Raw genomic sequence first — 24631 nt, forward strand, 5'->3', positions numbered from 1 at the left:
ATAGGGTGAATGGTGCGGCGATCTTCGGATCTGCCATGTTCATCCTGCTGACGTTTGATTTTGTCTTTATCTCTCATCTGTATGAGAGTTCTCACACTTTTTGTGAGTTTTGTTGGCCACAGGGTGAACGGTGCGGCGTCTTCGGATCTGCCATGTTCATCCTGCTGACGTTTGATTTTCTAATCATCTTTCACAAGTTCCAATTTTCAATTACGACAAATAACGGACGAATCCTCACTATTGAATGTTCGCCATTACGGGGGATAGTTTTATTTCTCGCACAACGACAAAATTTGGGTGCGGTTGCTTTACTATCTAAAAACTCATTACGCCATAAGTATCTATTTCTGCTTTTAAAGTTTTATTTCTTAGAATGCCACCCGTACGTCGTTCTAAGCGTGTCGCCGCTCCATCAGCCGTTTTTGCGAGAGTCTGTTCAGAACCAATCAACAACATCTCGTCGAACTCGAAGTTCGTCCAATGCTGTATCTGTTGGTGCCGCCCCGTCAACGTCAACTGTGCCCGTGAGTCAAGTGACTTTGCCCTCTCTTTCGAGTGAGCTTATCTCAACGCTGGTGTCTTCGGTTACGAGGCAGTCACGCAAAAGCTAGCTGGTTTCTTACCAACCTCTGCGTCTTCCACATCCACAATGGCGTCTGCCCCAACGGATTCTACCTCCGGTATCGAAATCTCAAACCAGGGTCCCAATGCAGATTCTCTGGTCAACGACGCGCTCACGTCATACAAGAAAACCTTACAGGTCAGACCACTCCTTTTTCTCTTCAATGTTCAAGTGCCTCGGGTCCACGGGAATCGTTCCACTCTGCCGCTTTGCCTCTTGATTCGCGGATTCCGGATAAAATAAAGCTTAAAATATGGAATGAGGAGTTTGTCGATATAAGTACTTTGTCAGGTGGCCCAGACGCGGCCGCTAAATACGAGATTAGTGTACGTTCCTCTGACAACGGTCAACCTGCTTCTCTTCTCCTTGAGCCGACTGCGAAATCCAAAAGGGTCAAAACTATTAGCGATTGGCTTCGTTCGTTTCATATTTTTGTTTCCATTTATACACAACGGTACCCCCATGAGTCCCCCGCGCTCATGAAATATTGTCAAATCATCCAGGATTTGGCCAATAGGGGTCATAATTGGTTTTACTACGATGAGAATTTTCGATTTTTGCGCCAAACACAGGCCACGCGCGTTCCCAGGGCGACTGTTCACTGGGAGTTATGGTTGAAATGTCAATATCCCACTACTTCTAAGCCGAACACGCAAGGCAGCAATCATACGCGCCACCCTTCAAAAGTGTCTGTTCCTCGGGGATATTGTTTTAAGTTTATCGCGGAACGTTTTGTGCCGGTTGTGATTTCAAGCACATTTGTTTTAAATGCAACGGATCGCACCGTGCCGTGAATTGTAATTTTCGTGCCAACAACAGACCATCTCCCACTGATCGATCGCCTAGGCCTATTTCAACAACGTCCGTTGGCAACACCCGTAAAACTTCATAATTTACAAATATTGTTAGAAGGTTATAATCCAAGTATTGTTGATACACTAATTTCCGGATTTACTTCGGGTTTTCGCATTCATTTCTCTGGCACAGAACAGTCGTTTGAAGCAATAAATTTACGGTCTGCTCTTGACAAACCAGAAGCGGTTGACCAAAAATTAACGAAAGAGTTAGAGGCATCTCGCCTTGCTGGGCCATTTAATTATCCGCCTTTTCCAAATTTTCGTGTTTCGCCTTTGGGCCTGGTTCCTAAAAAACAACCGGGTGATTTTCGCATGATTCATCATTTATCGTTTCCAAAGGGAGCATCGGTTAATGATGGTATACCCGATTTCGAAACATCTGTGCGGTACGCTATCGTTGACGACGCTATTCAACTTATTAAAAAAGCGGGCCGGGGTTGTTTCCTGGCGAAAACAGATATAAAAAATGCTTTTCGAATCATTCCTATCAGCCCAGCGGATTATCACCTCTTTGGCATAAAATGGCGGAGTTTGTATTATTACGACCGGGCAATGCCAATGGGTTGCTCCAGTTCGTGTCGCACTTTTGAGATTTTTAGTACGGCTATCGAATGGATCGCTAGGGAAAGGCTTAACATCGGCAAACTCCTTCATTTGCTCGACGACTTCCTGTTTGTTGCACCGGATTATTCTGCTTGTAAAACAAACTTACAAGTATTCATTGCTCTTTGTGATTTCATTGGCGTGCCTATAGCACCGGGAAAAACCATGGGTCCCTCAACAACCTTAACGTTCGCTGGGATTGAATTAGATACAATACAATTCCAGGCCCGATTGCCGATGGATAAAATCGAGAAATGTGTTCAATCTATCGCACGCTTTTTAATTCGTAAAAAGGTTACACTCAAAGAACTTCAGTCCTTAATTGGATTACTTAATTTCGCATGTTCCGTCATTATGCCAGGTCGCGCATTCCTGCGACGCTTAATTGATCTAACGCATGGCATTTCACACCCTCATTTCTTTATTCGCTTAACGCAAAGTGTGAAACATGATCTTCGTGTCTGGCAAACGGTTCTGTCGAATTTCAACGGCAAATCATTCTTTTTGCACAACCATTGGCGTAATAACTCCCATTTGAATTTATATACTGACGCTTCGGGTAGTATTGGTTTTGGGGCCCTGTTTGGTTGCGACTGGTGCTATGGCGCATGGCCAACTGACTGGCGGAGTTACAATATTGCCGTTCTAGAGCTATATCCGATTGTCCTCAGCCTGTGTTTATGGGGATCAAAAATGCGCAATCATTGTATTTTGTTTCTCACGGATAATGAAGCTTTGGTGTCTGTTATTAATAAGCAAACATCAAAGGATTCTTATATCATGACACTCGTTCGCCGGATGGTTTTAGTTTGTTTAGAATACAATATTTTATTCAAAGCAAAGCATATACCGGGTAAACAAAATGTCCTAGCTGATTGTTTGTCTCGTTTACAGCTCCAAAAATTTTCACAATTGGCGCCGGCCGACATGCATCGAGCTCCAACGCCTATTCCCTTTCACCTGCTGCCGGAAAATTGGCGACTATAGTTTCTCAATTAGCTCAAAGTAGCTTGCAACCTTCTTCAGTGCCGACTTATAAACGGGCATGGGCACTTTTTACGCAATTTCATGTGGCAATTTTTAATGAGGGATCGTTCACTTTGCCTTTGTCGCCCTCAGTCGTTGCGTTATTCATAGCGTACTTATTTGACCTCAAGTACGCCTCTTCAACAGTTAACACTTATGTATCTGCACTTGGTTATACTCATCGCATGTCCGATCTACCGGATCCAACGAGAGTTTTCTACGTAACGCAAATCTTAAAGGGGTATGGTAAGAAAGGCTTCCGCTTAGATAGTAGGTTGCCTATAACTTTACCAATTCTCAATCGTCTTATTGAGGCTGCGCCTCATATTGCTGGGTCACCGTACCAAATATGTCAATTCCGGGCAATGTGCTCTTTAGCATTTTTCGCGTTCCTGAGAATTGGAGAAATAACTAAGAAGTCAAATAACCAACCCCTTCAATTGCGAAAACTCTCCAAAATATCTCCCGATGATGGCCGGGTTGCAGGCATAAGGTTGACTTTCGAGGACTTCAAGCACAATTATAACAGTAGACCTTTTAGTTTGGAAATTTACAGGCAAACGGCATGCTGTCCTGTTCGCTTATTAGAGGAGTACATGATTTTGCGAGGTACCCAGCCCGGAGCTATTTTTCTATCACAACTGGGCATTCCAGTCTCGTGTGACGAGTTTGCCAATCTTCTGTGGACTCGATACTTCCAAATATAAGTCTCATTCATTTCGAATAGGCGCCGCTTCCCACGCAGCTGAACACGGGCACTCTGATGCCCAAATTCGAACTATGGGGCGTTGGAAATCGAACGCATTCCTCAAATATATACGTTTTTCTTCCCTATCAACATAGTTTGGATGAATTTTCGAGCGTAAAACGTGCGGGGAGTTTTCTGCTCGAGTTGTGCGGTTATTTTATTTCTTTCTCAGCTTGCACATGGTCAGCAAGGGCGATCGTTTGCATTCCGGGGGTGAAATAAAGTGCTTATAACAGGGTGATGGAGAAGCTTCTTCTGGGCGCGGTAATATTGTGACTCTGCTAAACTAATATCAGTTAAGTGTAGATTATCAGCAAGGGCGATAATCTATGCCTTTTAACGGGCTTTGTAAGTGCCTTTTTGCCCATGTTCGTTTATACGGTCGCGCAGACCGCTGATCCTGTATTAATGTATTACGAAACTTTCTGAAACTTTCTGCATGCATCCCTTTCCTTGGGGTGGGGTCAACTTGCTTTGCTTCGTTGTTTTGGCGGTAATTTGCCTCCACCCTTTTCTGCACTGTTATTTTCAGGGTGTTATTTTAACTCCAAAAACAGGGGTTACAATTTTTAATCGAAAATAATCCCTTTTTTGGGGTTAAAAATAACACCATTTTCGGTGTTAGAATTTAATCCCTGTTTTGGGGGTTAAAATAATCCTCATGTGGTGTTACTGTAACACCATTTAAGGAGTTAAATAAATTTAATTCCGTTTGAGGGGTTAAAAAACTTTATTTGAATCTCACCTTGCAAAATGGCCTTTTCCTTTCGCTGAATAGTACATGCTATCGCGTCAAAATCGTGTTCAAAATAATTTCTTTGCAATTGAAGATAAATAAATTAAAAATCTCTTTGTGTCGGTCGCATAGCAACGTCGATCCATGAATGCACATGTAAATACACAGATATACACAATATACAACTCACGCTTCACAACGCAATGATGGCAGGTTTAATATTTTCAGTTTGTTTTTGTTTTATTCGCAAAAAAAGATTTCCTTTAACGCCGTGTGTTAATGCGACAAATCAAGGCTTTATGAAAGGCGAAAGAAGGTCACAGATTGACCACTGAGGCACTGAAAGTCCGAAAACAGAACTACACTATAAAAACGTACGTATTTCTCAGGTGATTTCTGTTCACCTTTACGACTGTCTTTGTTTCCGAAAAATTTGCACGAGTTATTTCATAATATTAGCGTAGAAAGTTAAGTCTGGGTAGCGCACGAAATATTTTGCTTCGTTTAAAATGGCGAGGGGTTGCTGCATGCATGTATTTCTAGTTATATAATAGAACTTGAAATCGAGCTTGCAATATTTAGTACAGATGATTACAAGGTAAATTAGGTAATGAGGGTATTATAAGCAGTTTATATTGTCATTGTATAAACTTTATGGAGGAAATGGTGAAGTAAAACAATAAAATCCAGGCTATCCAGCCTTTATTTAAAGGCATTATCGTTGTTTTCTTTTATCAAAATTTTTTCCAAGTATTTAAAAATAAAGTTAGTTAATATCAGAATATACAGGGTGTCCCAAAAACCCCCCGAAAACTATTGAAATCACCCATAACAATGTAATTGTTAGAGTTTGAATGCCTAAGCACTCTGTTGGGACCCACAAGTGTGTAAATGTTTGCCATAAGCATTTTTATGCATGCATATAATGCAGTAAAATTTGCTCGTACGCGAAAATGATATTTATTAACAATATTTAAATGTGCATCTCAATTACCATGACCTTCGACATGCCCCACAAAGCATTGACACAAAGCATTTAGCATTTTACTGAGTTGCATTAAATCCCTATGGGCTATTAAAATTTGTGCACATTCAAATTTTAACAATGAGTGATTTCAATAGTTTTCTATTTTTTTGGGACACCCTGTATATATAACAATGTCAGAATAATGAATACATGTATATAAATTAACATGTTTGTAATGTGTTTAAATTGTTATCTTGCTGGCCATCTAACAATGGATAATAGGATTGATCATAAAACAATACTGGTATTTTTCTTTTAACATTAGACAAAAAGTGGCTAGCAATATACTCTATATTAAATGTCTCATTAAATGTTTTCCATTTCCTTTAGGAATTTATTGATGCTTACCCTTCTTTTGGCATCCTCATTATTTCCCAGAAGTTTGGCTTCAACAAAGGCAAAGAAATTCCTCCCTTTTCCAGGGTAGCTGATGTTAAATGCATAATATGATGCAATGAGGATTACCAAGCCATTAATGAGGTTAGTGTTAGGAATCTTGGTAATTTTTTCCCCTTCAGCTGCCAAGTACAAGGGTGTTATTGACCCATAATCTCCAGCACCAATCAGCATAGGGGAAACACTATTTCTAATTGCATCGTCAATTGACTCATCTTCCTATGCAAATGAAGAAAAGATAGAAAATCAGGACATTAATACATAATATAAAATTCTATAGGACAAGGTAGGTAATGTTTTGGCCTAAATTTCTTTGTTTATTTGCTCAAAAGATGGAATCACTTGAGTATTGTACATAACATTTTAATATAGCATTATTTGATGCGCAACTATTCCTCAAATCTTTATCAGATTGAACTATAAATGGAATTAAAACCATACCGAGCAAATTTTAATTACTGATTCTTCAATTGTCATTTTCTCTTTCAGCATGGCCTGCAATAGCATCACAGAACCATCCTCTTCAATATCTGAGGGTAAAAAATTAAAATACAGTATTACTCACAATATTACAAATCTATATATCAATTTGCAATTTCAAATACTTGCATGAAAATCCACTTCTTCACAGTGAATGAAGACTGTGTTTAGGTTAAATTAATGAAAGGGCCCGGAACTAAACAGGAATTTACATTACTCAGCTTCTAAAGCCGAGATTAAATTAACGAAGACCTATTTCAATCCTCAAATTCATTTCACGCTTTATCGAATTTCGGCTAAGTGGGGCCATGCATGCCTGGTTAATTCCTACTAGCTCTTAAGAATCCGGGATCCATTGTAATACTCTAAGACAGATAAATAATTTTGCGCTCCAGCGGCCTCGAGAAATGGAATCCCAGATTCGTGGCATGCACAAGTTTACACTTCTCCTTAGCATTTGGGATTCTCTTTGTCTGAGCTGAGGTCACTGGTGCACAAAATTATTTGGCTGTCGGAAAATAGTGCAATGGATCCCAGATAGACAAATTTAGCGATTGTACAAATTTAAGTTAAGGGACGAAAAAAAATTTATCGTCACAGTTGGAAAGAGTACGTCAAAATGAGTAAAACTGCGACGTTTGGTGTTGAAATCTTTTAAAATAAGGATATAAAAGCAATGCAAAGTTAATCACTTCCAGCTGCCATACAAAATATATAAAATGTGCAAACTTTGCATGGCTGTCAGATCCTTATTTTATATTATCTCAACACCAAATTTCGCAGTTTTACTTATTACATTGGCAGTATCGGGACGATGTGAACTTTATGTGACGCACAAGTACCATGCAGTGGCGATGATTGATATCGATAGATAATAAAGCCCAGGATATACGTCGTATTGGGTCACGTCGAGTTAATGCGATTCAAACAATAGTGACAACGAGATGATAAACTTCATTAAGCTTCATTGCCATCTCATGTATATATTGTTTGAATTGTATTAATTCGACGCGACCAAAATGCGACGTTTAACCTAGCCCTAGGTCATCTCGACATTATATTCGATGTGGCGTAAAATTTTTAGGCCTTCGGCTTAGGGCTGCGCCTCTTTCTACTTAAAAATTTTTCTAATGGCGCACATGTACGCACGTAAAAGTTAAAACCTTCCAAGTTAATGTTATGTAGTTAATTTTATGTCATCGAAAATACACTAAATCACCCTCAGAACCTAACCCTTTACAGAGGCGTAGCTCAAAGTTAATTTGAGGGTGTATATTCTTATATTTGTCTTATGCCTGACCAATTCTTTGTACGCTATTGTTCCTGTGGTATTTAAACATTAGCATATGAATCAGTATACAGTACATCCCCTAATTAAGCGGTCTAGCTACGGCTCTGACTATACAGGGTGTCCCAAAAAAAAGCAACCACTTAATAACATTAATACAGCTCTGAAGCGCAATATATAAGCACCTCTGGGAATTGAAATCTTCTCTTAATCCTTCATTTACAATGCTAAAAGTCATTTTAGCTGAACCCACTTAGTATTCATACATGTTCGCTTTCATTCAATAACAAAAGATTGGAGCCCATGGGAATTATTAAGGGTTGCGGATCCTTTATTCCTTGTATCATTTAATTGCATGCATGGTTTAAAATTTTACGTGAGTGCATGTATAAGTCAAAATTAAAACGCGCGGCAGCGAAAATTTGTCCGAAAATCTGAGCACCAGACTTACCAGACTTTTTCTCTTGCTCTTCTCCTATGAGCTGCTCCATTCTATTAATGGTTGACAATACTTTTTTGGATGATTTCTTGGAGTAGGCAAGGCTGATGACGTTGTTTACTAACGTTGTTTTGTAGGCTGCTGTCATCTTCCTGCATACCCCAGATTCTTCCACCCTTTCAAATTCTGCTTTTATCTAGATCAATGAAGTATAATTATTAAGCAGGTATGACGTTGCATATCGAATGTTTTAGTCGAAGTTGCAAGCTCCGAGGAACGCTAGACAGAAGTCCGAAAGAAGATATCAACTTTCGAAGACTGAATTGGTGAAGCTAGAAAATGTGTTTTTTAAGTGCATCAGTAATTAATCGCAGGGAATATCTTTGGGGAATACCATTGCATTGGAGTATCCATACATGCATGGAAGTCCTAAAACTTTACATACCTCGGATACCATCCTTAAAGCAGGATATTGTTCCAACAACACTGCTAAAGTTGTTGGACTTTTTAGGACGGTCTGTCTCCGCGACTGGTAGGTGGCGTCCATCAACTCCCTTATTAGGGCCATGTTTTTATTGCGGGATTTGGCCATTTCCTTTTTCAGTTGGTTTGCGTGTTCCCGTATGATTTCTTCATTTTCCGCATCACAATCAACCACAATATTTTTCTTTTTCTTAATAGGCGCACTTCTAGAGAGAGATTCTGAAGAAGACGACCCTGGTACCATATTCCTTTTGCGAATAAGCCGCCTCCTATTCTTGAATCGATTTTTGATCGATTGTTCCCAAGATGCCTATATATATAAACATTGCGAACGATTGGTAAGAATGTTAAAAGCTGCAGCATTATTTAGTCAATCATGCGTTGGTATGAGAATCAATGAGGAATTTAAAATTTGGGTATAGCTGTTTACTTTTTTCGCCAATATAGATCGAGTATGCTTCCTCTATGACGCAAGAAGGAAAGTATTACTGAACCTACCGTTCCACAACCAATCTTGTCAGCAAGAAAGGGTAGGTTGTTATGATTTTAAATGCGACGTATTCCCTTTCATGCTTCTTCGGGAACATAGTGTGGACTTTTATTAGGTCGCATATATCACGATTGAACTCGTCCCGAATTGAACCTGTCAAATTTTTACTTTCCAGTGCTTCGGCTACCCCAGGAGAAAATTAAAGTAATATTAAACAAAATGTTGAATCAAAAAGAATCACGTGAAGTCGGACTCACGATACGTATATATGAGATATGAAATGATATCAGTTTTTTATATCATCGTGTAATGCTTCTCACGAGTAAATTAAATTTTCTTAATATATATATACCATTGTGTGGCGGATCCATTTTTAAAAATACCGTAATTAGACTTCTCGCCATGGCGAATATTTCGCCATTTTGGGGCTATTTCTTAAAATTGTTACCATAGCGGCGATATGTTTCATCGTTAAAGTGTCTAATTAGAATACTATTGCCTTGGAAATGATTTTGACCCATATAGCTGCATTGTATCCAGGACACAATATCCGCATTTTCTGTGGAAATGATCTGATTTGTATAAATTGTATGTAATAGTCATTTGTATACCTTCTTTGGTAACTCAAAGGAAGAAAGCCACTTATTGTCGGGCGTAAAGTCTTCCATTGTGAAGGCGACAGGGGGCGAAGTGTCACTGGTTAGCGGCGAATTTTCATCAGTTGTTGTTAGAATCTTCGGTATCTCCGGCATTACTTCAGCATCGATGGTTATCTGCTGCATCTCGGAGAAGTCGCTTACCATTTGAATGACGACATCACTCCTCCGGTCGTCAGCCTGAAACTCCGGCGGTTGTGACTCGACTTCGGATGGTGTTACCGATGCCAACGCACGTAACGCTTTTTTAATTCGGACGATCTGGCCTCCTGTTATGTTGCAAGCTTTTAGAAGCTCGTCGCTCGTGTCCTGTAGAATGTCAACTGTGTCCAACTAAAAGTATAGCGATATATATAAGTGTATATGTCACTTCAAACACCCCCAAGTAAATTTCGGTAGAAGAAAGTAGTCTCGTTTTGGCGTAACTCCCAAAAAAGGCCTTTTCGAATAGCTTTTTTCGTAGTATGCAGTTTGATGCAACTCGTATTTATGTATCAGTTCATTAAACATATCAGATAACATTAAACCGAACAAAACAAAGTGGCCACTGCGAACAAAAGCGCGCATTTTAGTAAAGACAGATAAAGACTGCGTACTCTAGCTTACTTTGACTTGCAATGAAATGCGAATATGCAATGAAAATAAACTAGAGAATCACACAGGCATGCGTCATTTAATCCGGCATGAAATCACTTCTCTTGTACTGACATACATATATATTATTTATCTGAAGGCGCAATATGCGAGTTCCTATTGTTACGTATTAGTTACCAGTTTCCCACAAAAACTTTTGCCGTTACAATTTGAAATTTTCTAACTTTAGCGCTTTATTTCATTTTCTCCGCGAATACAAACTCAATTTAAATGTGATTACTACTTTCGTAATCTATGTTTCAACGGCGATTCTAATTATATGAATTCCAATTTTATGACATGGGTACTTTACACTGTGTTTCAATCAGTATCAGTGTTGTATTAAGACTATTATTGATATACTTTTAATGAAATGCCGTGACTGAAAATTTACTTGACCGATTGATAAAATCACGACAGATGATTCCCTGAATGTTGTTCTGAACGCATACTTGTCTTTGTGCGACATTTTGCCTGTTTTTTCCCTATACCTATACATAAATTGTCAAATTTGTCGCCATTGTCTAGCTTTTGCCCCAGTTCACTACACGCTCACTAGCATGACAGCTCACTTCTGAGGCTTGGAAACGCCATTTCCCGCATTCTGATACGAGCTTTTAAAAGTAATCGTTGGGTTACAAATCACAAAATTCTGTCATTATTACATTTATTTAGATCAACAAACAATACACTTGAAAATCTCTTTAGATTTACTGATTACTCGTTGCTTACCTAACTAAGCTTACCTCCTCGTATTCCGCTGGATTTAAGCATTTCATGAGAACGGTTTTAAGACCATTGGGGGGGCGACCGCCCCCCTTTGCCCCCCCCTTGTTACATTTCTAAAATTTTAGCATACCGGCATACGATAAAAGGTGTTTTCCTCGATGTATTTTTTTACACTCAATTACTGACATTTGATATAATTAACAACAGCCATACCTGAAAAGTGAAGGAATCTAATGCCTGTTATAGTTAAAACGAGAAATTTGACAGATTTTACCTAAAGCGAACCATTTCGCAACTCTAAATGCATTCTAATCATACGAGAGTCAATAAAAAGGCTCAACTGAAATTAGGCAGTAAACTTGGAACATTCCGCTATCTTGAATATCATACAATTGTGAGATGTTATGATTTGGATGACGTCACAACCAGAAAACAATTCAAATACATTTCATTTACGACGTTTTAAATTCTTTACCTGGTTGTGGGGTCATCTACATTAGATACAATTATGAGAAAGACGTATTAAGGAAATGCAATAAATTACTAAAGACATCGGTTATAACGCTTGAAAAGTTGTATTAGCGCTAGCCCCTGAGCTCAAACTCCAGTTACTGAAGGATGATAAAACGAATTTTTGGTCACTTCTGGTTAGAATTTATGATTGAATCTCACTTGCAAAAAGATTTTAACCATGGTCTCGTTTTTATGTTCTTCTCTCATATTATTACTGGGACAAGAGAAGGCATTTTGCGAGTTACGCGGAATCGAGGCTAGTCAGATTCCAACCAGCAAAAATTCGTCTTTACGTAACTTGCAAAAGGCTTCTTGTCTTTTTTCGAATAGATTTGGGGAAGTTACTCTCTTTGTACTGGATTTTCACCAAGCATTCAATAATATGATTATATAACATTTTCCAATGCGAAATTCCTCTCCAAAATTTATTTTACTGGACAATGGCATACGCACTCTACCAACCAAGAAGGACTAAGTTCATACCAATTACAAAGTGAGACGTGAAACATAAAATATCGTGAACATGTGTCCTGGTCTTGTAGCTATAGGTATAGGTACCACTAATTAAATCTTAATGAACATCAGGAAATGTACCAGACCCTGTTTTGGCACCACGCAGCACCTTAAACATGACCTACAGCATCGTGTTTGTTTGAAAACTCAAATTATATGGCTGAGGCGGGAAACATATAACCACGGAAAAATCAAGTTAAAAGCATTTTAATTACCTCATCAGACACCAGAATTTGTATGGTTTCGTCTTTGACACCTTTACTGGTTAATGCCTCTAACAATTGTTGTTCCATTGCGTGGAAAAATAAGCTTTTTGAACGGCTTTCAAAGTTTTAGATCTGCACTGTCGAAAAACAAGTGAGAAAGAAAGACGAAGACGCGCTTGTGGTAGATCACGTGACATGCAAATTTTTACCGAGGTACATAACCACAGGACTAATGTTTTTTTGATTAGCTAGACTATCATTAAGTGCCTATATCGACAACATTTGTTATATAGAAGTAAAAAAAGTTTATAATTAATGTTAGAAAAAATCCTTTCGCATAAGCTCTACTATGTGTCCTAAATATTTACAAAGAATTTTCCATATCCTGGTCTACCCTACCCATAGCACAGCCATAGGGAATTGTTTAAGGTCAAGTTCAACTTACGACGTCAAGGTCAAGATCACAGTGGTCACTGTGTTGTGGCTCCTCTGTGCTGTGGTCCAGGCAAAAACTCAAAAAGTTCAAGCAAAAGTTCAAACATGGTCTACCGTTGTAACTTGTGTGTCCAGCATACATCAGAAACTCTTCGTGGTTTGATATCACATCTCGGACGTGTTCACCAAAACGACCGCAGTTTCCATGTTCTATGCGGAATCGATGGATGTCCAAGGACATACAAAAATTTTCACACGTTGAAAAGCCACTTCGCTCAGAAGCATTCCGCTATCCTTGAGAGGGAAAGAGTTAGGGTACAGCAGGACGAACAACCCAACCATCCCGGAGATGATGAGGACAATAACAATGGCGGAGATGGCAACGATGGCGACGACGACGGCTTTAATTTTGAACTTGAGGTGGCCCAATGTAGGCGTTCAAATGTCCTCGGGCTCCTTAAGATCAAAGACGAAGCAAAGGTTCCTCAGACCGTGGTAGATTCGATGGTTTGTAGTACCACCCAGGTGGTTCAAAATAGTGTTGACGTTTTGTACTCCGGGGTACAAGAATGTCTGAAGAACGCTGGTTTGCAGCTTGAAGATATCCCTGGAGTTTCCGAACTCTTTGGCGAATCCAGCAGCATCCGAAGACCATTCGAGGAGTGCCTGAACGAAAACTCTCAGCTACAATACTACAAAAAAAATTTAGGAATGGTGGTAAGTGTGGTATTATCAAATATGCCTCATATCTCTGACATTTGTACAATACCTTTGTACATTAGCTAAAAATGTGCCTAAAATACCAGATTGATTTTAACCCCATTTTTCTCTTTCCTTAACATATTGTTTGCATGGCACTTTTCTGGATGAAAAACATTTAAGATGGTTTTAAAATGCATATCCTTAACATTATGAAACAGGAGCCTAAAAAGGTTGTCATGGGTCGCTACCACAAGAAAATCAGAAAGGGAAACAAACTTGTGGATGTTGAGAAAGAGGACAAGGCATATTACGTCCCAATTTTAAAGAGTATTCAACAGCTCTTAACAAATGATGCTGTTGTTGAAGAGGTTTAAATTTGTTTATCAATTTGTTGTTTTCTAATTTGATGCCATGCAAACAATAAAAATAAATATTTAGATTGACAACCCACACAACCGTAATGATGGCTTACTGGGGGACTACTGTGATGGTGAAGAATTTAAAACACATCCATTATTTAGCAGGGACAGGTACGTAAACCTTTAATGCACAGCATGCGTATCTGTCTCAAACTTAAGAAATGCAATATACTTGAACTGAGACATTTATTTTGATCATAGACATGCTCTTCAAATATTCCTATTTTTTGATGAGCTGGAAGTATGCAACCCCTTGGATCCCGAGCAAACACTCATAAAATTGGTAAGCTGTTTAGATGCATGGGCCTGTCTAAATTAACAGAATATTTTGTGCACTCAGTAATTTTTAGACATAAAATTTGGGATATTGATGGCTTTTTAAAAACATAATGCATAAATTGAACAATATGTAAATTTCCACAAGATATTTACACAATGTATTTACCTTTATAATAATTCAGGCAATTTCTACTACAACCTTGGGAACATTTCACCAGAGAAACGATCTAGTCTGAGTGCTATACAACTCATAGCCATCATCAACAGTCAGCATCTCAAGAAATATGGCATTGATGTCATCCTTGAACTCATCATGAAGGACATTAGCGACTTTAAGATTGGTGACTACGGACAACGAACAACGAGCGCGGACGGGAGAAAACCGGGTCGAGGTGTATTGCGCATGCTCATGACTAATCATGCTCGCGTAGTTCGTCGTGTTCCCGCTCGCAACGACGGGTTTCGAGGTTTTTTTCGTAGTCACGAGTACGTAGGTAAGTTTTCCTTTATAGTTTTATCTTTTTAGTTTAAACTGTGTTTCATTGAAACATATTGTCTAAAACAAAGTTCACCTGTGTCTAAGATTGATTTATATTATATTGACAGAAATTTTAACGCTACAAAAGCCTATAAGAAACATGGAAAAAAACAGGTAGATTGTTTTGGTCACCGTTTGTATGTTGTCTGTAGGTTCATAAGTTTTAATTTTCTGATGTTTTTTGGCAGCTGATGTCAAAAACTATTTCTTTTAAAAGTTATATTAGTATTAAAGTGTCCTTGAGGCGAGCTTGAGCTAAAAACAGAACATTTTATAAAGAAAATATAACTATAGTTGATAAATAAAACAATGTGTCTTTTTAAATGTTTTAGCGAAAAACCTGATGGACAAGGTGAACTTTTAAGCAATTGCACGTAAGTATATTAAAATACTAAATTTGATTTTTTGCAATAATGGATTGCTATTTAATTGCATGTGATTTTGTATTAATATATAATATATTGTATGCTAATATTATATAATTGATGCATGATATCTTATTATATATATACTTGTCAGATAAATGATATCATATATACCTATATTATATATATACTATGTGTCCAAAAATCTTTTAGCCAAACACTTCCCCTTCTTCCTGTATTTTTAAAACTGTTTCCATATTTTTGGATGCAGGATTATTTAAATTCTGAAATTTTTTATAGCAATAGATTGCCCATTTTTTTCATTTAACACAAATGTATTAACATAAAAGAACACATATGGAAGACAAGTTAAACAGGCTATAACTGAGTTATGATTCAACTGCAATTTATTTAAAGTTAGCACTAATTAACCCATTAGCCTGCAATGTGCCTAATGTGTCTTACTTTGGTCAGACTATTTTACACATCGTTGGTATAGTACTGCCAGAAAATGGGTTAATTATCAGGCCATTGTTATACATGATCTGATTTAATTAGGATTTACTCCACTTACTTCTAAATTTATTAATCCTTGCAAAATTACAACTATACCTTTGGTATTGAATGAGGCCTTTTTATATATATTTACCTAAATATCGCTTGGTTTTAGAGGACCCTTTCGCTGGAGCACTGAGAAGAATACTTTACTTCTGCGAGAAGTTTTTGTGTCTGAACCTTTTCTATATAAGGTTGGAAGCAAAGAGGCAGGGCAAAAATGGACATTGGTTGCTGATAATCTTAATTGTTTTGATTTGTTTTGTACCAATCCCCGAGATCAACGCAGTGTTCGAGATCAATTCAACAAGCTAATGGGAAACTATAAGAAAAAGAGATCTATGGAAGAAAAAGCTTCCGGTATTTCTTCAGACCCACCAACTGAAAATGAAGAAATATTGGAAGAGATTCTTGAGACGATGGAATCAACTCCAATAAAGAATTCAGTTGCTGACTCCAAAAATGAAGAAATAAAGAGAAAAGAAGCACTTGCTACCAGAGAAATTGCTATGACAACTTGGAAAAATGCAGCCAAACATGCTGAAGAGGAACAAGTGGAAGATGAAGATAGTGATGAAAATCTGGGAGAGCAGCCTAAACCTGCAAGAAAAAGAAAGAGAAGAAGTTGTGCTGACCCTATTCAGTATTTAGTCCAAAAAAATACAAGTGAAAATGAACTGAGGAAAGAAGAGTTGGAAATCAGAAGAAAAGAATTGCAACTTAATGCTGAACAACAGAAGCAGCAATTCCAGTTGCAACAACTGCAATTACAGCAGATGATGGAATCTCAAAAAAATACACAAAATTTATTTATTGCTGTGATTGAGAAACTTTCAAAGTAACATTAATAACATTGTGTTCTGTGAGTTAAAGTTAATTGTTAATGCTTTTCTTTTTGCCTGTTTTTAAAGGTAAAACTGACAAGATAATTTCCATATTTAGCAATTACATATTACCAGATGTATTATGAGAAAATAAAGAAGGTATACCTTGTTTATCATCATTTATCTGGGTGCTGGCTTGCTTGCCATATAAGCTATACATTTTCTCATAATTTATCTGGTGTCTTTTGCTTTATTTTAATATTCTGGAATGTGAGTTACATGTTTATTATAACACAATCCATCTGATTCAGACTGATTGGTTCATTTTTGATACCTCCTACATCAAGGATACCTAATGATTCCACCCTAAGTATGAATAAATGGATGGTGGATCAATTTGAAAATACTTGGAAGTAGTATTCCCATACAGACATGTCAAAATATTTCGCATCAATGCTGCAACTACATAAAATTTGCCAACTGCACTAAGTCGTAACTTTAAATTCTTCTTGAAATCAATGAATTTAAAACTATTCGAAACATCACCAAATAGCCATTCAACAGATACACGTAGGGAACTCATTGCTCGATTAAATGCTTTCATATCGTCTGTCAGTACTCGCACATCACCAACACGATATGGGGCCATTAATTGTGGTCTGAGCGGATAAGCTGGGTCTCCATACAAGCAAAGGAGTTGCCCCTCTGGATCATGGGCATATAGCTCGAGAGAACCAAGTAAGCCAGAATCTTTCAACATTCCAGCATCATGGCGACGACCCTCAACAGGACCAAATAGGTTGGCTATAAGACCATTTGGCAGAGCAACTGATTGAAATTTAAGGGCATGCACACGCTTATGTCCATTGTACACTACACGTTGCATCTTGCCAGGACTGCATATTTGACGGACTGTACCATCAACGAACCCAAAACAATTGCTTAATGGGCTACCTTGTTGTCTTATTGCATTTGAATATTGTTTAAGTGCTACAGGAGTTAAAAAACTTTGGTTCCATGATGTAAGGCGAAAACCATGAACATTATAAATCCAGTCGAGTACTGTATTGAAGATCATGCATAGCTCAGGCACTGGCCTTGCAAATGTGCTCATCATGTCAACATAACGACAAGGATATGCCAATCTGAAGCAAATGAAATACAAATATAAAAATTCAACTTATGAATACGACCATATTAATTTTGCAGGACAAGGGAGCTTCTGTATACATTAACATGACCTTGAGAAATGCAGTCTTATGCACGAAAGAGGAAAATAATTAAGTAGGGCCCTAATAGTTAACTTTCAATAATAAAATATATTTATAAAATTATATATCAACTACATTAACCACATTATAATTTTATAGAAATGTAAATTGTGTTTTAGATACATAAAAAATAATACAAAAATATGTGTTGCCCAACTCAATTAAATATTAGACAAAATATGAATACGAATATAATATAAATAATAATATTCAATATTATGTTTATACCTTTTTAACAATATGCATAACCCTTCAATGCCATCACAAATTGTTCCTTGGCGACACTTAAACGTCTCTGGAACTCGTAAAGCGTCTGCAAGAATAGGGATGTCGTCTTTCCTAACCCTAAACATGGCTTCAAACTCATTGAAATCGTACTCTTTCATCGAAAAATCATCAAATTCCCAGTAAGGGTAAGCACGATTTTTTGATTTATATGCATCGTAGAGAAGCACAAACTCTTCGTCATTTAACTGACCAGCGTCATAACCTAACACCAGAGCCGTCCTAACCTCTTGGAAGGACATCACAACAAACTTATAATTGTCCTCAGGTTGTATATAAAGAATTAAACAAAATATAAGTACGTATTCTCCCTTGTTCGTAGTCGAAATCTTAATTGCTAAAAATTTCCGACTTCGCGCGCTTTTTTAAGTAGTCGGCCCAGTCCGTCATATGTTCGGTCGCGCATAAAAACGCGTTGTCAGTAGTCCGTTGTCATGGAATCTTAAAGTCCTTATTAAACAGCTTGAGGAGGTAGCATATATGCTTCTGGGAACCTGCAATTATAATGAAGTTTGACAAGTATATATACTGATGCATAATGATATAATTTAGCTTATTTTATCTCTAAATTCATTAAGGATACTGGTTTTGAATTTGAAGTACACGGTGAAAAGAGGATCTTCAGGGGAACTATTGCATATGCCTCAGGAGATAACCTTGGATCTCAACTATTGGGGGGGTTTAAGGAAGGATCTCAAGCCCATCGGAAATGCAGAGAGTGCATGGGACTTGCAGAAAAAATTCAAACTAAGGTAAAGTTTAATTAATATAGACACCCACTGAAATTGGCAAATAGTTCATTTAACTTTTTTATAACTGAAACACCCTTCCCCCCTTATTCACAACCAAAACAATTATGGTGGGTTGAATAAACCTCCCAAAAATTAAATTCGCATGAAAACTCAACTTATGAAGCAAAATTTTACTTTATACAGTGTAAACTGCATATAAGCAAAATATTAACAGTGCTCATTAATAGTGCTCAATATATCTTTAATACCTAAATTTGTAGTTTCATGAATCAGAATTCACATTACGAACAAGGGATGGCTATGAAGTTCACTGCAGACATCTTACTCGTGCTGATTATTTCAGTACTGCATATGGCTTGAATAGGAGGTCTCCTTTGAACAACTCAAGGTATTACCATGTAGTAGGTGGACTACCTGCCGATGCCATGCATGATGTCCTAGAAGGAGTACTGCAATATCATACAAAAGAGCTACTGAAGTTCTGCATTCTGGAGCAGAAAACATTCACCTTGGATGAACTTAATAAGAGAATAACTTCCTTTGATTATGGGTAGGTAAAACAAATATATTGGTTTTACAATTATGCATGATTTCCACAGATCATGGTAAAAATCAAAATGTGTCTAAAGGTGTCTTGGAAGTTTTCTGATTGAGCACTAAGTGGTGGTTTACAACTTCTTCACAGTCATGACTTCAAAGGGTTAAGTAGTTGTGATGACACAAACAAAATTTGGACACTCAGTTAATATACAAATAACGTCAAAATACACGATTGTTATTAGTCATTAAACAGTCAGTAAATACAAATTTATGCATGACTTTGTCCAAACAAAATATGTTGAATTTACAATGAAATTCAAGTTGAGAACTTGGCAAATTATGTACATAAATTGAAGAGAGTTGAACGAATGTTCTAAAATCGAGTCTCAAGCGCGCCATAGTGTAACTATTGTTGCTCAATTTTGTTACATTAGTTTATAACATTAAAATTTCCGTGTGGTCTCATATTAAATATCTGTCTCTTATATTCAAGGAAGGTTTACGCAAAGCTGAACATTATTAAAACATTTGCAATTGGTGCATATATGTGCTTGATATATATTTTTGACTTTTCCTACCTTGTATAATATATTTCTAATGGATGATAGTCGAGTCGACGTGTTTTCTGTTTCCCATACTGCGTGTAGGCTTGTTACAAGGCGGGAACACGTGCTAAAATACACGAAAAATTACGCACGATAATTATGTATAAAACGGAAAATTCAAGATGATAAATTTCGTAGCTTTATAACCACCTCGATATGTGTACTCCGAAGTGTAACTAACCAAGTGAACTAACTTTGTAAATCTGGCTCAGAATAAAAATCTGACTTTAGTAATATTTAACAATCTGGGACACCCCGTCATTTATGTCATAAACAAATTATGTTGCCGATTGACGTCAGCGAATATATGTTTGATGTTTCTTTTTATATTGGGATTCGTGACCTGGCCTGTGAAACTGTAAATTTCTTAAAAAAATAAGCTTCAACATGAAAATTTGAACATTTCAGGTATCACAATGACTCGAACAAACCTGCGCCAATTTTGAGGACAAAACTCACTTCAGAAGACCATAGTCTCAAACAACATGGTAAGACTGACCACGTCATCTCAGCGTGTCCTTTATTCCAGCCCAGCGACGTTATAATTTCAGAAGTACGCATGATAGTATTTCAACTCATATCCTTAACATAATGGTGTTACAATATAAAATTTCATACATGAAAAGAAACAAAAAAAACAAAGTGTACAAAGGCGCGAGCTGCCATGCTGTGATGCTGATGTCTCAATGCTGACGTTTAATGGCGAAGTAGTCACATGATTTACATAATTTATGTCGCTAAACGATTACAGCGTGTATCAAACACTGAGGTATCAAAATGGTGCAAACGCTATGATTCGCATAATTAAGTAGTGCATGCAAATAAGCATTTCAATCATTTGACGAGTATGATACAGATATGTTATATAATTACATTGCTACAAACGTGATAGCACAATATTGTAGCAATATTCAATATTGTTGTTTGTACGAACTCAGTGCTTAAACAGCGATGTTACACAAGTGTCGTGATTCAACATGCAATTAAGTTTGTTACTGCTTGTTAACAGGTTGTCCCGTCTCTCAAAAGCTTGAGACAAGCAAGCTTGTGAATAGACTTGCAACAAGATGTGATATTTTTACGTGCGTACTCGTTAAGTGCTAAAGTATGCAAACATGGTTTTATGAATATTGGATTTGCACTCTGTATGTCATATTTCGTCCTAGCCAAGGTTCCCTAAAAGCCACACTAAATTAATATTAAGTCACACATAGGACGCGCCCAGGAGGGTTAATTAAGTCAGTCCATATGTTCTCTTATGTACTTCACCTTTTATATTACAGCAAATGAGATGTGGTGCTTGGGCCTGTTTTTGCCACTGTTGATTGGCGAATTTCTTACAAAAGATGACGATCACTGGAGTGCATACTGCACACTACTTGAAATTGTGCGCATTGTCTTCTCGCCGTTGATCAGCAAGCAGCAAATACCATACCTGCAAATTCTGATCCAGAACCATCACGAAGGATTTAAAGCTTTGTATCCACACGCCTCTGTCATCCCAAAAATGCATTATATGATCCACATGCCAAGAACAATGTTACGGTAAGCAAAAAATATATAAAAAACACGTATATAAGACTTTTATGTTCGTTTACGTCCATAGGCATAGGAAAAAAATGTGCAAAGTCGAATGCAGCCAAGAGCACATAAATCAAATGCTTTCCAACCAAGCTAGTTTTCTCAAATTCCGTGTTCTCGCCATTCATTAAGCATACAATTTCATTTCATATCACTATTGCAGTTTGGAACCACTGATCAGAATTTGGTGTATGCGATACGAGGCGAAACATTCATATTTTAAACGGCTGGCGGTTTCCTGTGGCAATTTCATCAACCTGCCGTACTCGTTGGCGAAACGACACCAAGAAGGCCTATGCTACCGGATACACACACCAGAAGGCAGCCATTCGACTTTCCTTGAAAAAGGCAGTGAGATTGGACCCGGTAAGAAAAACACAACCAAATTATTTTATATGTATCTCTTTGAAATTATTAACAATATAGCTACTAGTACTACCTAATTAATTAAAATATTTTTCATTAACGTAACTTCCATAGGAGCGGAAACTGTAGCTGGAAGATTGGAACAATTTCATTTACTCGAGCAGTCATACCACTTAGAAATGAATGTCCTCACATCTGTATTTGAGTAAGTATTCTCATCATGATTAATTCTCGTGATGCTTAATTTCTTGTCTCATACAGCAGATTTATAGTTTATTTTCACGCACTATGTTCCGCTGTACTAGGGTTTAATTACCGTTAGAATACTCACAAAAACCTAGTCAAAGTGCCAGTCAAAGTTATTCCCTTTGCATTTCCTTCTCAGCGCAAAATGGGTTGTTATTGGAGGAACCAAATATAAACGCAATGCGATTATACATAGTGGTTATGATGAGGATGATATGCCAAGGTTCTGGAAAATCATCAAAATTTTCGTCATTGCCAAGAATCTTTCAGCAATCCAGTTTGTGATGCTGCCATTAGTTACCGTCTGTTTTGATAGCCATTTCCAGGCTTACGAGGTTAACCTTACAGATGATGACCAGTTGCAAATTAAGGAGCAGAAAGAGTTCACTTGCTATATCCCAAAGCAACTTACTAGGCCATATGGTCGACGTGTTGGTGCCAGATATGTCTGCACAAGATTTGATCTTGGTACAAATAATTAAAGAAAACATTGATTAGATTTGTCAAAAAATATTTACCCATCACTACATAATTGGCCACCTGTACAGTAGAAATGACCAAAATGTTTAGGCTGATTCCTTACCATGTGTGTGACAACCTTATACTGATTTTACATACTCTGTTCTTTTCTTGATTGTGTGTGAAATATTAATTTCTCTATACTTCAAATAAATTATATTGAGGGAAGTATCTTAGACACACATACAAGTTGTCTCTATTACTGTTACACGCATATAGAGAATCATCAGTATTTATGATGCATTGTTACCATCATCATAATGAAAGTTAACAATTATAATAACTGTGGCGAGAATTGCAGTGTATTTTGCAGGCTAAAATGATAAATTCAAGTCTGATCTGAGCCAATGAGAAGAATAACTGAAGTATTTACCCATTGCATAGTTTTTTTTTCAAATATTGCCCTTAAAGTTAATATAATAGTATACAGTTGATGTTCTTGGGTATAAATGTGTTTTTGGCACTCCTCAGAACACATCTTAACCCTTGTTACGCTAGGGCTAAAATGAGTCCAAAGTAGGGCCGAAAACACATTTATGCCCGCGAACATCAACTCTAAATTGTTACTCCTCCTCTGTCCAAAAAGGACAGAGGAAGAGAATAGCCAAAAACCCTTTCTAGGCCTAATCTAAAATGATTCACCACATAAAGGTCTATACATTTAGAAATATTAAAACATGCAAAGGAGTGTTTATCATATTAAAACACAAGGTGCACTTGAGCATTTTATATTTGATAAAACACAAGTCCAAGTACATAAGATATATATATATATATATATATAATAATATATATAATAATATATAATAAAATAATATAAAGATATAATGATTGTTTAAAGTCTGTATATAATATAAAGCCTACACGGATCTATCTGATATAATGCTGACAACCGCCTGTTAAAAAGAAAGCAAAGTAGCTTTTGTCAAAGTAGTAGATCTATAAGTAACCTAAAGATGAACAACAGTTGCAACATTAATAATCCCAATTATGATATAATGCATATAGCAGTTTTTGGTCAGCTCATTCACATAACCATTTATGTGTACATACAGTGTATAAATGTATAATAGTTGAATGATACACAGAATCGCTGTTAAATATACATTGCCATAGCAATTGGTTGCCACATTTTTCACTGGTGCATTTTTTCTGATTTAAAAAAAAATTATTTCATTATTCTGTCAATAAACTGATCAAATAGAATATGGTAAATTAGTAAAACTCAGTTATTTATTTATTCATTTAAAAGAGTGTATACTGGCAGGTGCTATAAAAAGTTATAAGTTAGAAAAAAATTATATTTCTCACAATGTAATTTGGCAAATTTAAGGCATTCAAATGAAAGGCATTCACTTTTTTATTTGCACTGTATTTCAAAGTCCTCATAATTCCTCAATACAATTATTCAATACAATTTACTGCATTATATCAACTTCTGGGGGCGGTTGTCCGAAAGGCGTTTAGCTTAAACAGTGGATAACATTTTATTGCATTTTTATATAAATTATATAACTTTTTATTGCGTCTTTTTGATGAATAAAAAATATATTAGCACAGTATGTTCTCATTCACGGGGACAATAATAAAGTTTGATTCTTTGATTCTATTAAATGATAAATATATAGAAGATTGAGTATTTACCAGCCTGCAATGCCTCTTTCCAGGAAGACGGTATCATTTTTATAGGAGTAGAGATTGAAATTCAACGGCGATATGATCGATCGATCTGTTGAAATTGGAGAGCATAACAACTCTTTACTGAGGTACGTTAACTAACCTTCGAAATGTTCCTTGTTAGTTATTTTCCATCCATTTTATATTGTTATATATCTAAAAATATATGGCAGAAGTAATATTTCCTCTAAACCTTCCTCCCAAGGCCTCGAGAGTCAAGACAGAGT

The 24631-nt window shown here is 37.0% G+C and overlaps 1 protein-coding gene across 1 annotated transcript; it reads left to right on the forward strand.

Annotated features, from left to right (window-relative positions):
• Nucleotides 1-649: 649 nt before the first annotated feature.
• LOC114543574 lies at nucleotides 650-21564 on the forward strand. The gene is made up of 9 exons (XM_028562499.1): nucleotides 650-760; nucleotides 13160-13597; nucleotides 13801-13950; nucleotides 14021-14112; nucleotides 14203-14284; nucleotides 18697-18870; nucleotides 19131-19420; nucleotides 20424-20503; nucleotides 21299-21564. Exons 1-9 carry the CDS (start codon nucleotides 650-652, stop codon nucleotides 21562-21564), a joined length of 1683 nt encoding a protein of 560 aa, XP_028418300.1.
• Nucleotides 21565-24631: the final 3067 nt, after the last annotated feature.

Source organism: Dendronephthya gigantea, unplaced genomic scaffold (genome assembly GCF_004324835.1).
Source record: "Dendronephthya gigantea isolate DGI-Jeju-01 unplaced genomic scaffold, DenGig_1.0 000485F, whole genome shotgun sequence".
Classification (NCBI taxonomy): Eukaryota; Metazoa; Cnidaria; class Anthozoa; order Malacalcyonacea; family Nephtheidae; genus Dendronephthya; species Dendronephthya gigantea.